The following is a 17,069-nucleotide window of genomic DNA, read 5'->3' on the forward strand; positions in this document are numbered from 1 at the left end:
AAATAAACCTCTTAGGTCCTAACTCTTTCTCAGCATGAACTTCTCACAGAAACTGACACAGCAGTTTTGTCACCCCACTGAGGCTTGGACCTAAAAGAAAACAGCAAGCTACGTCAGAGCCTACCTGTGAGAGGATGCCACATGACTGAGCCCACACATCCCCCACCTTGCACAGCTCCCAGTGTCACCTGCTCAGCCATAGGCAGCACACTGGGATTTGTTTCTGCCCTCAAGCAGAAGGGAAGCTCAGGGAAGAAGCACAGAATGCCTTTCAGACCTTATTCTGCCCATGTTTCTGGTTCTAATACTGCTTATGCTTATTTGTCCTTGCTGTAGTAAAATGTCCAGAATGAAACATACCTGAGCTGTCAGGGACCTGACACCCAAGTGGCTGTCACTCAGTCTAAATAAAGATCCACAAGCACCAAAGATACAAAAAGCTCACCTGAGTCAAGGTATCTAAACATCTGAATTGTCTCTTCATGAAGGTATGCTCCTTCCCTAACTCAGAAAAATACAAATCAGAAAGAGAATATGAATTCATAATCTGATTCATCTTTATTATTAGATTCAACTAAATATATTTACATTTTTTTTTTTTACTTTCCAACTTTTATTTCAAATTCAAGGGATACATGCATAGGTTTGTTATATACGTAAGTGGCGTGTCACAAGGGTGTGGTGTACAGAGAATTTTGTCACCCAGGAAACCAGCATAACACCCAATAGGCAGCTTTTCAATCTTCGCCCTCCTCCCATCCTCCACCCTGAAGTATACCCTGCTGTCTCTTGTTCCCTTGTGTCCATGGCACACACATTTTCTAGAAGTTATCATGTTAAGAGTTATCTGCAATCCCAAACTATTAATGGCAACCATCCATGCTCTTTTAAATGGATTAATACTGAAAGTAACCTGATATTATCTAGGGAAAAAAACAGATGACACAGATTATGCCCTCAAAGCATGTACCAAGTGCTCAACATTTAAAACATCTTACCCTGTATCTACCCAGAAGAAGGTTCCAGATTTCTCTTACATATCAAAATAACCTCTCAAAATAATCTGTTCAGCCACAGAAAGAACACCACTGTCTTGAAACCAAGAAGCAAACTCAAGTGTAGAAGCCACATGCCAATGCAGGTGGGACAGAAAGATAGAACAAAGCTGGCATGTTGATGCCTACCAGCCCCAGATTGCTTACTCCCCGGCTTTCTGACATGAGATACAGGAATCCCCTGGTGTTTTTAAACCATTATTATTGGGGTTCTCTGAGTTTTAACCTGTTTCCTAACCTCAGGGGAAAGAGAGGGAGAAAGAGAAACACAATGGAGATTCTAATAGCCTTCTCTAGAGGAAATGTAGAACAACACTTAGAATTATAGAACTTTGCAGGATTCTCTGATTTTGGCAACCTTACCATGCTGCTAGTTGCCATTCTAGTCTATGTCACTGTGATAATTAGCAATAAAATCACTCAAAACCTCCAAGACTCAGGTCTGTTTCCTCGGAGACAGCCAGGAATGGGAGACTGTGTCCCACTTCACAACTAGGCGTGGAATGAAAAGAGCAGTGAGGAATAGCTACCATGGGAAGAAAGGAACACTCTAGCCCTGAGTCACATCCCAAAGGAGACAGGAGAGCTCTGGGAGCCAACAGCCCTGGACAACAGGGAGGCCCTCTGGAGTCTGCTTCCCACATCTGCCATGCCCAGGAGTGTCCTGAACATTACCCTGGTCTCATGTATCTGCATCCCCTGGGATGTTGTGCAACTATTTACATTCTGATCAAGGGTGTTCTCAGCCTTGATAACAGTGTATATTGATTCTTGTGACTCGATTCTACCTCTTAATATCTGCCTAATGTCTGATACCTTTTTCCCCATCTTGTCTCTTCTTTCTCCTTTATGATCCCCTACTATTCGCCCCCACCTGCAATTTATTTATCTACAAATAATAAAGGTGGGATGCAAGGTGGGATGTATTTGCCTCTCAGACCCTCAAAGCCATGAGCCTTCTTGCCTTCCCACCAGTCCTACCATGCCCCACCCCTCCCCCCAACCTGAGGGTGTCCCTAAAGGAACAGACCCCAGGCACTTCGGCTACCTATGACAACATATCTTTTAAACTTTTAATGAGTTTTTTGGCTTGGGAAATCTCCTGGACATTTTTAGCTGGTTTGCTGATGTTCTCCCGTGGATGGGGATACCCATGCCACCCATGTTTCCTTCTCAGATCATTGACTACTGTTAAAAGAGCTTTCACCTGGGTTTCCTGGGCCTGGCCAGTTTCTTTGTTGTTAAAGGCACAAACGCGCCACCCACACTTTTTAATAATGTTCTTAAGGGCTTTGTTGTCTGTGTTCATGACGAAGTCGTCAAGCTTCCCTGACCCTAGGTCTTCCTTCCGGGTGAACAGCACAACTGCATATTCCACAAAGCCTGCTCCAAAGATGGCCTCCAGTTCCGCCACCGCTGTTTTGTCCTCTTCAGTGAATCGTCCCAGCTGGAACACCAGGACAAAAAATGTGTCCCCTTTTCCACAGCAGGACAAACAGCGCTCGAACTCCTCTTCTAACTGGGATGGGTCCTTTTCGACATCCAGAATCCGGTTGAAGGAAGGAGTGTCCACAACCACCACCTCCTGTCCGTCCCAGGTCTTCCTGCCACTCTGGCTGGTCTTGGTGACTGGCTTGGCCCGGAGCTGAGAGGTGAAGATGAGCCTCCCCAGGATGGAGTTCCCGGTTGCACTCTTCCCAGTCCCACTCCTCCCCACGAGGACAATGCTCAGGGCTTCTGTCAAAGGAAAGTGGGAAAGATTTGTGACCATGGGCCGATCTGAATTGGATTTTAAAGTTATGCCATGAAGCAAGATTACATCACTAAACAAAGAAGATGCTCAAACAGCATCAAGGCCTTCCTCTCACCCAAGGAGGGGAATCTCCAAACACGGAAATGACTTGGCCCAGTTTGCTCAGTCTGTGGAATCACAGCAGGACTTGGACTACAGTCTCCATCCACGGTTCATCCACTAACATAGCACTGTTCCTAACACTGAATCCACTCTGCTCCCTTTTTCCAGCACCTTCTGGACTCCCTGGCACCTGCGAGTGCCCCCTGGCCTTCGTACTCTCTACTACCCTCAGCCTGGTCCAGTCTACATATCTCATCCCTTTGTCTTCTGTTCCTGTTACAACTACATCTTCTCACCGCCAACTACTGCTAACTGTAGCAACATCTCCTTACAGTATTTAAAGAATTTTTCTGTTCAATTGACTTTCATTAAAAAGGAACTCTACATACCACCGATAGATTACCAGTTTCCTTATTTAGGTTATGTGAAAATTCATTTCTCATTAAAACCATATTGAACTTAATTGCCTTTCACTGATGAGTCGAAAGACACCACATGGTTGTAATAATGAGTATCCACTAACACTGCTGTGTGTGTGGAGTCCATGATGGAGAAAGAGAATGAATTTCCCTATAAATGGAATTTGCAGATGCATAGAGACCTTATAATATGTGTTATTTTGAGATTGTCCTTATGCTCTTGCACTTGCTCTGTGATGGTCCAGTGCCCATTCAAGTCTCTTCATAGTTCTCTTCCATTATGAATTCCATATCAAGTAGCTAATATCTACTTCAATGCAAAGGAGGAGGAAAGCACATTGCATACTCTTCTTTCAAGGGGAAGTTATTAACTTGCTTATACTGAACCTACAATTTCACAGATGAACAACAGCTTAATCTTCCAACATTCCCATATTTGTCAAATGCTTCAGTCCCTACTTCTATACCTACAGAGGGTGTGGTTCTCATGTATCTCTGAAATCCAGCCTGACTCCCCATCCCATATTCTCTAATTCAGTGTTCTTAATGCTCAATGTCTTAATCTTCAGTGTTCTTGGAAGATGTTCTTTAGAGCTGTGAACCCCCATCCACACCAACACTATTCTTTTTTGTACCCTAATAGCTGACATGCTTAGTCCTACCTCTTTGCTTGAAATAGCTGGTAGACTCTCTGGAATATCTTCCAGCTTTCTGCTTGGCCATTTAATCCATTCTCCAAAACCTGTTTCAAATTGGGCTTTCTATACACAGCCTTTCCTGACTTTCCCATGTATCTATACTTCCAAAGGAGGGTTCAAATAAGAAGATATGCTCCTTTGGGTTTTATATTCTTCCTGGGTAAAGATGTTTGAAGCAGAAAAAAAAATGGAATGAGTAAGAATGGGAAGGACTTCAGTGTAGGTCAACTGAACCTGTAGCACTAAGCAGGTGAGGAGTCCTTCTTAAGTAGCAAAGAGAGCACTGTGCCCAGCCCTGGGCAGCAGTACTCCATGGGGAAACAAAGAGTTGGAAAGGGTCAACTCCTTTCCTCAAGACCCAACCATCCAGTTGAAGAGATAGTAAGGATCATGAAAAAATTAAAGACCAGTTCAAGAGAATGTGCAAGGGAAGGCTATAACTTGAGTACAATTTGAGAAACAAAGAGAGAGAAAAGAGTCCATAGAACGGACCTGTCCTGCCTTTTCCTTCTGCCAGTTTTAATTTCCTTTCTTTTTTACTTCAACTTTTATTTTAGATGCAGGTACGTATACACCATAGAATACTATGCAGCCATAAAATAAACGAAAACCTGTCCTTTGCAGTAACATAGATGGAGCTGAAGGCCAAATTAACACAGGAACAGGAGACCTGTCCTTTCTGTCTTCTCTATGTCTTTTAGAAAATTAAAAGTTCTTGTGTATTTTATACCTATTTTTCAGTGATATATATAAAAATATATATTCTATTCACAGTTTTACCTTTTTCTCTGAAAATACAATGCTTGTTCCCATTCTGATGCACCATGCTGTCAATTGTTTGCAGGAGCTTGTCCACCTGCCTTTGCTCTTCTTCTGCTGTTGCTCGGTAGTTGAAGGCACTATATCTGTTTTCACATTTCTGGATGAGACAACAGAGACCTTCATTGCTGTTTCTTAAGAACTTCTCTAGATCCTGATCCCCTAAATCTTCTTTCCTGGTAAGGAGTATGATCATATACTCAAAGCATTTTTCTCCAAAACTGCTTTGAAGGGTGTTCAGCACTGCGTCATCATCCTTAGTGTAAAAGCCCAGTGGTGTCACCAGCAGGAAGGCATGGGGGCCTGGATAGGTGTGTTTTTTAAGTTCTGAGTCAATGTTCCCTAAACAGGAGATGTCCGGAGTATCAATGATCAAAACTTTCTTTTTTCTCCAGCTTCTGCTCTCAGTCGAGAAGCTCTGGGTTACTGACTGCTCACTAAATCTGGTGTCAAAGGCCCGCCTCCCCAGAATGCTGTTTCCTGCTGCACTTTTTCCAGCACCGCGTTTCCCCACAAGGAGGACCGTCAGTTCTGATGTCCCTGGATTCTGTTCGGGTCCTGTGGACTGCAGCTGCCTCTCCCTTGGGCCTGTGGGACAAATGAACAGGTTCATAGTCTTTTCCTGCAGTTGAATATGGATGTGGGCAGGTGTTATGATTTCTCATTCCTGCCAACTTGTATAGAGAATGGCAACAACACTGTAACCTGGTAGAGCTCTACTCCCAGCCAGAAGCTCTCCAACAAGGTGAAAGCCACAGACAGGGGCAGGAATGAACTAAGCGATATTCATGGAGCTTAAGATTCCCCAGGAACACGAACATGCCGACTTTGGCCTTCATCAGCTTTGGTCCTTGGGGTTCCTTTCATTTTGTTATCAAAGGTAAGTATGTCGCTTACCAAAGGTAAGCCCAGGGGCTAAGGCAGGATTAGGGAGAATCTGATTTTCAAATGTCCCTTGGTGGTATAAAATCAAATACTTAGTAATTTTTTTTTAAATGTGAACTAGTGATATGCAATATAAATGGATATCAAAACACACACTAAGTGAAAGAAGCAAGACACAAAACCTGCATACTATATGATTCTTTCATATGAAGTTAAAGAACAGACCTGAATGTTCATTGCAGCACTGTTTACAATAGCAAAGACCTAGAACCAACCCAATTGCCCATTGATGATAGACTGGACAGGGAAAATGTGGCACATATACACCATGGGATACTATGCAGCCATAAAAAAACGATGAGTTCGTGTCCTTTGTAGGGACATGGATGAACCTGGAAACCATCATTCTCAGCAAACTGAGACAAGAACAGAAAATCAAACATCGCATGTTCTCACTCATAGGTGGGTGTTGAACAATAAGAACACGTGGACACAGGGAGGGGAGCATCACACACTGGGGTCTGTCGGGGGGAAATAGCGGAGGGACAGTGGGGGGTGGGGAGTTGGGGAGAGATGGCATGGGGAGAAATGCCAGATATAGGTGATGGGGAGGAAGGCAGCAAATCACACTGCCATGTGTGTACCTATGCCACAGTCTTGCATGTTCTTCACATGTACCCCAAAACCCAAAATGCAATAAAAAAAAAGAACAGACCAAGTTAATCTATGTTGATAGAAGTCTGGACAGTGGTTCTCTGTGGTGAGGGGCAGTAAGAATGTCTAAGATGATGGAAAAGCTCTACATTTTTATCTGGATGGGGATCCCATATGTATAGATATGGAAAAAGGCATCAAGCTGTTTACTTAAGATTCGTGCATTTTATTCTATGTAAATCATACCTCAATAAATTGCTGTAAAAACCTGCAGAATTGCACCCTACAGCTATCTCTCCACACATCCCCTGGCTGGGCCAGCATCAACACCAACGCCAGACCTATGTATTGAGCAAAATGGAGAGTCAGCAACCGCAGGGAGCATTCTCTGATGCTGAGTCATCAACAGCCTTCGTGGGAATGGTCTCACCAGCAAGTTGGGAAGGTAGGGTGGACACGGTATTAAACACAAACCAAGACAGCAAAAATGCTAGTGATGCCAGGCCCTCACTGTGTTGCCTTGGAAAACTTACTGCTTTGCAAATCTGTTTCCATGTTGGCAGTCTGGGAATCTAATGCCCACATTGAGGTTGAAAAGACTAAAGGAAACAGCACCTATAAAGCCCTTCGTACTTGGCTGGCACAGAAGTGTGCATGGAAGGCTTTGCAGGTAAGAAGGAACTTGAGTCAGGCCTGGAAGTGCCCCTCCCTCCCTCACACTTCCACCTCCTGCTTTGCAGCCTTCAGGACTTTTGCTCATATGACAGCACTTTTGCCTCCCTCCCTAACTCCTGCTGGCTGCTCATGTTCCTGTGCAAATATAACTTCTTCAAGAGAGCTTCATCTAAGTTGCTCCCCACAAAACCATACAAATTAGCTACCATGTATATTTCCTCTATTCTTATGAAAATAATAATTTATTATTTATTTTGAATATAGGCTCTCTTCAATTTGTAGAAACCAAACATTGTAGTGGTTAAAAGTAAAAGTGAGAAGGAATAATAAGTACCCCTTGAGAGCCAGGAGCTGGTCTGGCCTCCACAGCAAGGCCGTGGCATCCTGTTGTCCCTCATCCTCCCGTCACCCAGACTGGAGTATAGTGGCACAATCTTGGCTCACTGCAACCTCTGCCTCCCAGGTTCAAGCAGTTCTCTGCCTCAGCCTCCCAAATAGCTGGGATTACAGGCACCCACCACTATGCCCAGCTAATTTTTGTATTTTTAGTAGAGACAGGGTTTTACCACTTGGCCAGGCTGGTCTTGAACTCCTGACCTCATGATCTACCCCCCTCAGCCTCCCAAAGTGCTGGGATTACAGGCATGAGCCACTGTGCTCAGCCCCTCATCCACGATATTACAGAAAATCAGACACGAGCCTTGCACAACCACAACCACTCTGCAATCATGTCTGAGCACATAAAAACAACAGCACTGCCTGAATATTCCCTGCCCTGGCTAAACGGATGAGGCTGCCTCCGGATAGCTTTAGCCTCACTCCACCCTTGTCATCTTGGACAGAAGAATTATTCAAACACTTCATTGTGGAACTACGCCCCACTTCCTAAGAGCATCCATCCCGGAGCAAAGTCCCACTGCCTGGAACCTTCCTCAAAATCACCTAACACGAGCCCACATCCTATAAAAAGTCCTTCCCAGCTCCCTCTTTCTGACATTCCCTATGACTCCCCATAGTGTGCTGGGTCCTCACAGCCACAGGTCAATAAACCCAATTTTGTTCAGCCACACATGTGTTCCTGGAGGTCTTAGCCAAAAGGCATTGCCAGAATTTTGAAACCCTTCTGCCTGAGTTCACATATTTCTGGCCTGAAAGCACTCAGCTGTGAAATGAGGATGTGGCTCATGACATCTTCTTTACAGGGTTGTTATGAGAACTGAACTGTGTATTTTAAGAGGATTATATATGAATATACTATGAAGATTGAATTACATATATATATAAGTTATTTCCCAGAACATAATGTCAGTGCAATTTTTTTTTGAGACAGGGTCTTGCTGTTGCCCAGGCTGGAGTGCAGTGGCAAGATCTCAGCTCGCTGCAACCTTGCGCTCCCAGGTTCAAGTGATTCTCATGTCTCAGCCTCCCGAGTAGCTGAAACTACCGGCATGCACCACCATGCCTGGCTAATTTTTGTATTTTTAGTAGAGACAGGGTTCTGCCATGTTGACCAGGCTGGTCTTGAACTCCTGGCTATATCAAGTGATCCACCCACCTCGGCCTCCCGAAGTGCTGGGATTACAGGCATGAGCCACAACACCTGGCCTCAGCTGCGATTATTATCAACACTATTAAAATTATGATTTCATTATCTGGGAGATTTCCATGAGGAAAAGGATCTTGTCTAATTCACAGTTGGACACTCAGAGCTTGTACAGAGCTGACTCAGAAATAACTCGCATATCCATCAGTAAAGGCACGGTTGCATTTGTTGTGTGTGTTCACACTGTGTAATGAACTGCATCTACTAAACAGAAAGACGTAGATCTATACATATTGACTTATGCAGATGTGCAGGATCTATCATTGCTGGCAACCATTGCCTGGATACCACACTCCATCAGAGAATTCTGCAAGTTGGTGTTGTCCATGAAGGAGTGATTTCTGCTTACCTAAGAGGAGTCAAAACTTGGGCAGGGCCAGACCCAAGGCCAGAAAGAAGAGTCTGAGTTAGGAAAAGACACAAGAGGCAAGCCCAGCTCTGTAACACTTCAGAAAAGTCCAAGGACACCCTCTCTGGGTCCAGGACCTTTGCAGGTGCTGTATCTACTCAGAAGTATTAGGAATTCCCTGGGGGACAGGTTGCAGGCACCAACCTCAGCTAGGTCCCCAGGGTGAATTTTTGTTCTGATTTATATGGATAATGTTTCTGCTTCACTTTGGCTGTATAATGCCTTCGAAAGAAAAATTTAAGAAACATCAGCTTAATGTTTCTTAAAGACCAACTTACCATGTGGCTTGTCTCCCTCTTGAGATGCAGCTTCATTCACAGAGTCCTAGAAAATAAAGGAAAAAATGGTGTACACAGATCTAAAACCTCATCTTCCACAAAGTAAAGGGAAAAAAAGAAAGAAATTGAAGTATGTTATTCAGAATGTAATTCAGATGCGGTCAAATCAAGGCCCTGGTCATGGTCCTTGTCAGTCTTTGTGGACCTGTCCACGATGGCAGTGGATGTTTAGACCCCCTGATGCTGCTGTGACTGGCTCCCAGAGGAGATGCAGTCTTCAACATCTCCTTTCATCACTGCTCCCAATATGGAGAGGAAGCTTCTTCTAATTTGAGGTGAATAGTCCAATACCATTTGGAATCCCATCCCGTACCAAGTCCAGCAAATAGAGACAACAGGATAGAGGACCAAACACATAATGACATCCCCTTCTCCTTCCTGGGGAATCCTTATACTCAGTTCCAAAATATTTATTGTCATGGAATCAAGAAAGGAAGTGAATAATCGGTATGCAATTTTATGAACCTGCTAGTCTTAGAAGCTTCCTAGACTTCATTTTAACATTGTCTTTGTTAAATCTTCATGCTGGCCAAGGAAACCTTCCCTCTGCTTTCTTGCCTGGCTTTGTTCAATATCACTGATACCTTCAACCTTCCCGCTCCCTGCATCCTCTCCATTTAACTGTCATTATCAGATTTCTTTAACCTTACCAGCCCAGTTCAAATTCTTTAGTGTTCTTTAAATGCAAAATGTTGTTACGAGGTAAATGTGTGCCATATAAAAATAATGATCCTTGTGTTCCCACTCCACCAGAAAAGTAATGATTGTTAACTGGTATATATCCTTCTATCTTTTTCTATGTTCATACAAATACATACAAGCATACATGAACATATAGAGACTTATTAGGTTATTTTTTCTACAATTTGCTTAGTAATGCATTCTGTACATCTGTAGGGGTCAATATAGATAGATCTACAGCATTCTTTAAGTACATACAATTTATTCCATAGTATGGACATGCATAACTGATGCGGCCATCTTTTTATTAATCAATCTTCAGGTTATTTCTGGTTTTACTGTTTCGAATGATCCTGTGCTACCTATGCTTGTACATATATCTTTATTTATACTAATTTTTTTTTTTGTTCAGGGCATACAGTCCTAAAAGTATGGCTCTGACTCAGTCTCTGGATTGTTAAAATCCTAGATGTCTCCTTAATTTATTTAATCCTCAGGCATTTTCATCATAATAATAATAACAGCTAATAATTACCGAACACCTGCCAAGTTTCAAGTGTTCATTAACAGCTTTGTAAGCATTTCATTTAATTCTCATAGCAATTCCTGAGATACCTGTGATTATTATTTCTGCTTTACAGAAGACAAAACTAAGATGCTGTAGTCAACCAAACAGATACTATTTCTTCTGTCCTCATGGAGTTAGTAGGGAGACAACCAGTGAAATCACTTGATATGGTGGTGACGGTGCCATGAGGAAAGGAAGCTGTGGGGCTCATTCCAGGCCTGAGAGTCAGGATGGTCAGGGAGGACTCCCTGAGGAAGTGACTTTGAGCTGATGCAGATGGAGAAATCAAAGCAAACCTGGTTCAGGGTGGGAGCCGGGGAGAGCAAGTGTCAGTGCAGAGAGAATTGCAGGCTTGAGGCTCAGGAGTGGATGTGAGCATAACTCTGGGGCAAACAGGAAGGCCAGAGGGACCAAGGCATGGACAGCACAGCACAGAGCAAGAAGCCAAGACGAATAAGTATTCTGAACTCTACCTTATGATCACCAGGCAGTCACCGGAGCATGTTAAACCAGAGTGTTTCATTACAGGAAACTTATTACATGCCCATTCTTCTCTTTGCTGACATCCCTGTTCCATGCTGCCCTCAAGGAAGAGACAGATTGTCATAGAGGAGGGAGCGTTCAGGCTAGGAAATAAGAGAGCAAGTGCCTTCAGTGCTCTTGAGCCTCAGTTTCCTCACACATAGAGCATCTGTCCATAGAGTTGTTGTGAGGGCTTAGTTAGTTCTCGTCTGTGTCTGGAATTTAGTGGGCACTCAGTAAATGATTTCCCTCTTATTTCCATCCTGCTTGGGCTTATTACTCTTCCCCTCTGAGAAGTCTCTCTCTGACCAGAATGTCCGCCAGGCTCAGCATGTGCCTGCTGTACCCTTTCTGGGGCTTCCCCTTGCCAAATCCTCTGTGCCAGCATCCCCCTCACCCTCAGCCGGGAGCGCTTTGTTTCTTATGCATCAGCCACTCCAGTTGAAGTATAAGCACCTCTAAGGCAAAAGACTGCACTTTTGTATCTTCCTTAGTTACAAATGCATTTTCCTTTCACGTCAAAAGCTTAATTAAAATCTCCCCTTGGCTGTTACATGTGAAAGAGATTGCAGATAAAGCCCAAGAATATATGAGGAGAAAATCATTATGTTAAAATAGTCCAGGCAAGAAACAATGTTGGCTTGGACCAGGCGGTGGGAGTGGGATGGAGAGAAGCAGGTAGATTCCAGGTATATTGATCCTGCAAGACCTGATGATTTCTTGGCTCTCCAAGGAGAGCTACCAGGGCAGCAGAGCTGGCATTGGGGTGTGGGTACAAAGAGCATGGTGAACAGCACAGCCCTTTTCTGAGGTATGAGGCAGAAGTCTTATAGATTTAAGAGGGAAGATCAAAAATTTGGACATGTTAAGTGTGAGAAAATATAACAGAGACACATGGAGACGCCAAGCAGCAATTTGCAAAGGAGGAAGAACTCAGAAGACAGACCTGGCCTAGAGTTACTACTCATTTGAAAACTGTCAGTAGTAGATAAAGCTCAATGCTACACAAGTGTGGCATCATCTGAGAAGAGAGGACAAAGATTTGAAGAAGGCCAGAACCAAGCCCTGAGGATGCTCATTTTTAGAGGCCGGAGATTAGAGAAGGACTCAGCCATCCTTGGAATAGCCAGAAAAAGAGGAATAAAACAAATAAACAAAGAGAGGACAATTATATGAAAGCCAGGGGAAGAAAGAGTCTAGCAAGTCACTTGTGTTGAATAATATGAGGGACCAAGTAAGATAAGGGTTAAATTTGTCCATTAATTTGCTAATCAAGCCTAAAGTCCTTAGGCTGATATTTAAAGTACCCTACAATCTGATACCTCTTATTCCTGCAAATTACGTGTCAAAATCTCATTAAACAAAACCCATGTTGCATCACACAATGCAATATTTCATTTATTTGTACCCATTTTCATCCCACTATCTTCAGCAACATAGAGATTTTTAGAGATATTAAACAAAATTCTTACTTGAAATCTGCTGCCTTCAGTTTTGAGGTTCACATGATAGGGTCCTCGGTTCATTTTCACCAAATCTTTGACCTTGTGAAGGAGCTCCGACACCTGGCTGACTCGCTCATCCTTAGTAACAGCCTTGTTGAAAATACAGTATCGGCCCCCACAGTCTTGAACCAACTGCTTGAGAGATTTGTGGTTTTTAATGAAATCTTGCAGCAAGTCATCCCCCAAATCATCCTTCTGGGTGAAGACAATAATGATATGCCTCCTGGCTTCAGCTCCAAACATTTGTTGGATGCCCATGACCGTTTCCTCATCCTCCCTTGTGAAATGGCCTATGGTAATTACCAAGAGCAAGGCATGGAGGCTGGGGGCAGAGAGCTCCAGGCAGTGTTGGATGTTGCGTTGCTTGTCTTCAGCACAAGCTACTGGGGAGAAAAGGTCAGGGGTGTTAATGACCACAACCTTCCTTTCCCTCAGGACCTGACTTTCTCTCTGGCACATTTTGTTCACTATCTGATCATTGAAGTTGGATGTGAACACATCTTTGCCCAAAATGGCATTTCCTGTGGCACTTTTTCCCGAGCGGCTTTTCCCCAGGAGGAGGAGCCGCAGTTCTGGCATCTGGTAGCTCTGCTCTGACATGTTCTCCTGACACAGGCTCCCGCTGGTTCTGTTGGGACAGAAACAAAAGATCAGTGTTCAACTCCCACACAGAGCGGACAGGAGAACAGCAAGAAAAGACATTCTCTTTTTGACTCAAATTGCCCCCCATGGATTTGAGCTACTGAAGCTCTGGACACAGACTAGATTAGAACAAGAAACACTGTTTCCCAGGATCTTCCTGTTCTCTCATCTCTGAGACAAACCCAGAGATCCCTTTTAGTTTCCTAAAATTTTTTTTACCATTAGGAGCCACAAGGAGTCAGATATGTTAGAAACCATAGTAAATAACATGTTTTAAAATTGAAGGAAATCTCATAATTAATAGTAATGGTTGATGATTAAAAAATACAGATTCCTGTGACCCAACCTAGACCTATCAAATCAGAATCTGAAAGGAAGAGAGAACTACTAATCTGTATTTGTTATTTCAGGTTCCACCTTTTTTGACATATGTTTTGAGCTGATTTGTAGTAACTGTTCAATCACCCTTCCTTGCACATTTTCCTCTGGATTGCCCAGGAGTCCCTGACCTGACATAAGTGAGGCCTGGAAATTCATGGCAAAACCGACATTACAAGGAGACAACTCCCCTCTACCATAATCACAGGTTTTCCCTTTAGAGCACATGAGCAATTAGCTGTGATTCCCACACAGATTTACACCTGAGATCCTGTGTTTCTCTCTTTAAAACCTTAGTCTTTTGGCTCTCCCTATGAAACCTTCATACGGCACCCTCTTGGATGGCCAGCCCTCCAGGGTCCATGGTGAAGTCAGAAAGTTCTTCATGTTGTTTCACACCCTCTTCTACTGTCTCTGCCTCTTGATGGGCTCCTTCCCCTTCCCACCAAGCCTGCTCCAGTATCCTTTTTGTCACTCGTATGAAAAGACTGAACAACAACAAATAAAAGGCAAAGATGCAGCAAGCAGATAAGAAGGTGACACACATGAGGACAATGTCATGGGACCTCAGGGAGGAGCCAGTCACTGGGGACAGATTTGTACCACTCCATAAAAATCACTCCAGGAGAGGGTAAAAATCCCTCAGCTGCCAATTCACAATGTGCTTACACTCATTATCTGATCACTCTGTGTCATAATCTCTTCATTTTTTACATTCTTCTAATTGTGAAGTTTCATGTTTATTATAGACAATTTGGTATATTCAGAAAATGTTAAAGAAAAAATCTTCTATGGATCCATCATCCATAAATAGCCTTTGTTAAATTATGAGAACACATAGACACAGGGAGGGCAACATCACACACCAGGGCCTGGCGGGTGGAGGGCTAGGGGAGGAATAGCAGGGTGTGGGGGCATTGGGGAGGAATAGCATTAGGAGAAATACCTAATGTATTTAGCATTAGGAGAAGTACCTAATGACAGAACAATGGATGCAGCAAACCACCACCATGGCACATGTATACCTATGTAACAAAGCTGCACAATCTGCACATGTACCCCAGAACTTAAAGTATGATTTTTTAAAAATCAAAAAGAAAATGCATATAATTTCTTTTCTTTTATTTTTCTGTTTCAGAGACAATGTCTCTCTCTGTTGCCCAGGTTGTAGTGCAGTGGTGGGATCGTAGCTCATTGCATCCTCGACCTCTTGGGCTCAAGTGATCTTCCTGCCTCAACCTTCAGATTAGCTAGAACTACAGGCACACACTACCGTGCCCAACTAATTTTTTTAAACCTTTTGTAGAGATGGGGGTCTCTCTATGTTGCCAGACTGGTCTCAAACTTCTGGCTTCAAGCAAGCCTCCTGCTTTGGCCTCACAAAGTGTTGGGATTGCAGACATAAGCCACAATGCTCAGCCCATAATTTCCTTATAAACACATTCATTTGCATCATTTGACAACAACTTTTCTAATAAAGTATATTTTCATTAAGTAAGAATAACATATTCCTTAAAATAAGTTGGAAAATAAACAAAATGATGGTTGAAAAGTGATCTGCCATCTGCAAAGAATCATACCAACTTGTAGGGTTTTTATTACACGTAAATGAGCATTTTAGGTTTTTTTTCATTTTATCATACTTCCATGTATGTGTCCATCTGAAGCTAATGTAAACTCTGTATAAGGAAAATTGACCTAGAACTGACTCCAAATATTGAAGATAACAAGTAGTAGTAAAATAATTTACTTTACCCTGCCCATCACGGCTGCCACTGGCACCTACACACACTGCCCAGGGGCCCAGATTCCAGCCAGCCCAGTTCACTACTGCCACCAGCAGGGCCCATGCATGCTACTTGGGGGTCTAAAGGCTGGCCCACCACTGCTACTGGCACTGCCAATGCCACATACATCATCCAACGGCCAAAGGACTGGCCCGCCAAACCTACTGCTATGGCCAACACACACCACCTGGGAGGCCAAATACTGGCCTATTCAGGTCCTCCACCTGCCACTATCAGTGTTTGTGTATACCATCTAGAGGACTGAGTACTGATCGATATTGCCTATAGCCACCAATACTGGTGCCCATGTGCATCACCCAAGCGCCCAAAGGTGAGGCCACTTGATGTCTCTATCCCCAGAAAAACCTTACCACAGCCTTTACATCCCCAGGAAAACCTTACCACAGCCTTTACTAACAACCACAGGCTATACCATTGAGGAACCTTCAGACAACACTGACATTGATTACAGCCAAAGAAAGCATATGAAGACTACACTACTGCACCTACCCAGAATCAAAGCCAAAGCACCCTACCCAATCAACACTAGAGATACATTTATTGGAAAAAGTATTTCCCTATAAAAGCCAATGCATAAAATTGAAAGAAGGAGCTGTTACACCAGATGTACAGAGTGCAAAAACACAGAAAACATTAATAAGCAAGAGAACATAATATCTCCAAAGAAATGCAATAATCCTCTAGTGACAGATCCCAAAGAAAAAGAAATCTATGGATTGTTTGAAGAGGAATTCAAAACAATGATCTTTAGGAACATCAACAACATGCAAGAGAACACAGATAGACAATACAAGGAAATCAGAAAAAAACAAATCATGGTATGAATGAGAAATTCAATAAAGAGATAGGTATTATTTTTAAAAATGAAAATCCTGGACCTGAATAATTCAATGAACAAAATGGAAAAAAAAAAATACAAGAGCTTCAAAAATAGACTAGATCAAGCAGAAGAAAGAATTCCTGAACTTGAAAGCCATGTATTTTAAAATAACTCAGCCTGAAAAAAAAATTTTTTAAGAATAAAGAAAGCCTGTATGACATATGGGACACCATAAAGTAAATAAACATTTGAATTTTGAGAGTTCCAGAAAGAGACAAATGTGAAAAGTCATAGAAAAATCTATGTAATAGATAATAGCTGAAAACTTCCAAAGTACTGTGAGAGATATAGACATTCAGATACAGGAAACTCAAACTTCTCAAATAGATTCAATCCAAAAACATTTTCTCTGAAGCATATTATAATCAAATTGTCAAAAGTCAAAGCTGAAAAGAATTATAAAAAACAGCAAGAGAATAAGGACCTAGAAATAAAGACCTGGAAACAACCCAAATGCCCATCAATGATAGACTGGACAGGGAAAATGAGGCACATATACACCATGGAATATTATGCAGCCATCAAAAACGATGAGTTCGTGTCCTTTGTAGGGACATGGATGAACCTGGAAACCATCATTCTAAGCAAACTGACACAAGAGCAGAAAATCAAACACCGCATGTTCTCACTCATAGGCAGGTGTTGAACAATGAGAACACATGGACACAGGGAGGG

General features: G+C 42.8%; 1 protein-coding gene across 2 annotated transcripts in view; it reads right to left on the reverse strand.

Moving 5' to 3' along the window:
• Positions 1-535: 535 nt before the first annotated feature.
• Positions 536-17,069, reverse strand: part of GIMAP8 (GTPase, IMAP family member 8) — a 24,922-nt gene continuing 8,388 nt past the window's right edge. Inside the window, exons 2-5 of one of the 2 annotated variants that reach the window (XM_017520698.2) lie at positions 12,654-13,314; positions 9,351-9,396; positions 4,808-5,434; positions 536-2,792 (exon numbers count right to left, since the gene is read on the reverse strand). In XM_017520698.2, coding sequence (XP_017376187.1) covers positions 2,104-2,792; positions 4,808-5,434; positions 9,351-9,396; positions 12,654-13,314 — 2,023 coding nt within the window. In that variant the 3' untranslated portion in view covers positions 536-2,103. The remainder of the gene's footprint in view (positions 2,793-4,807; positions 5,435-9,350; positions 9,397-12,653; positions 13,315-17,069) is intronic. The other variant, XM_017520705.2, reaches the window with a different exon arrangement.

Source organism: Cebus imitator, unplaced genomic scaffold (genome assembly GCF_001604975.1).
Source record: "Cebus imitator isolate Cc_AM_T3 unplaced genomic scaffold, Cebus_imitator-1.0 Scaffold20, whole genome shotgun sequence".
Classification (NCBI taxonomy): domain Eukaryota; kingdom Metazoa; phylum Chordata; class Mammalia; order Primates; family Cebidae; genus Cebus; species Cebus imitator.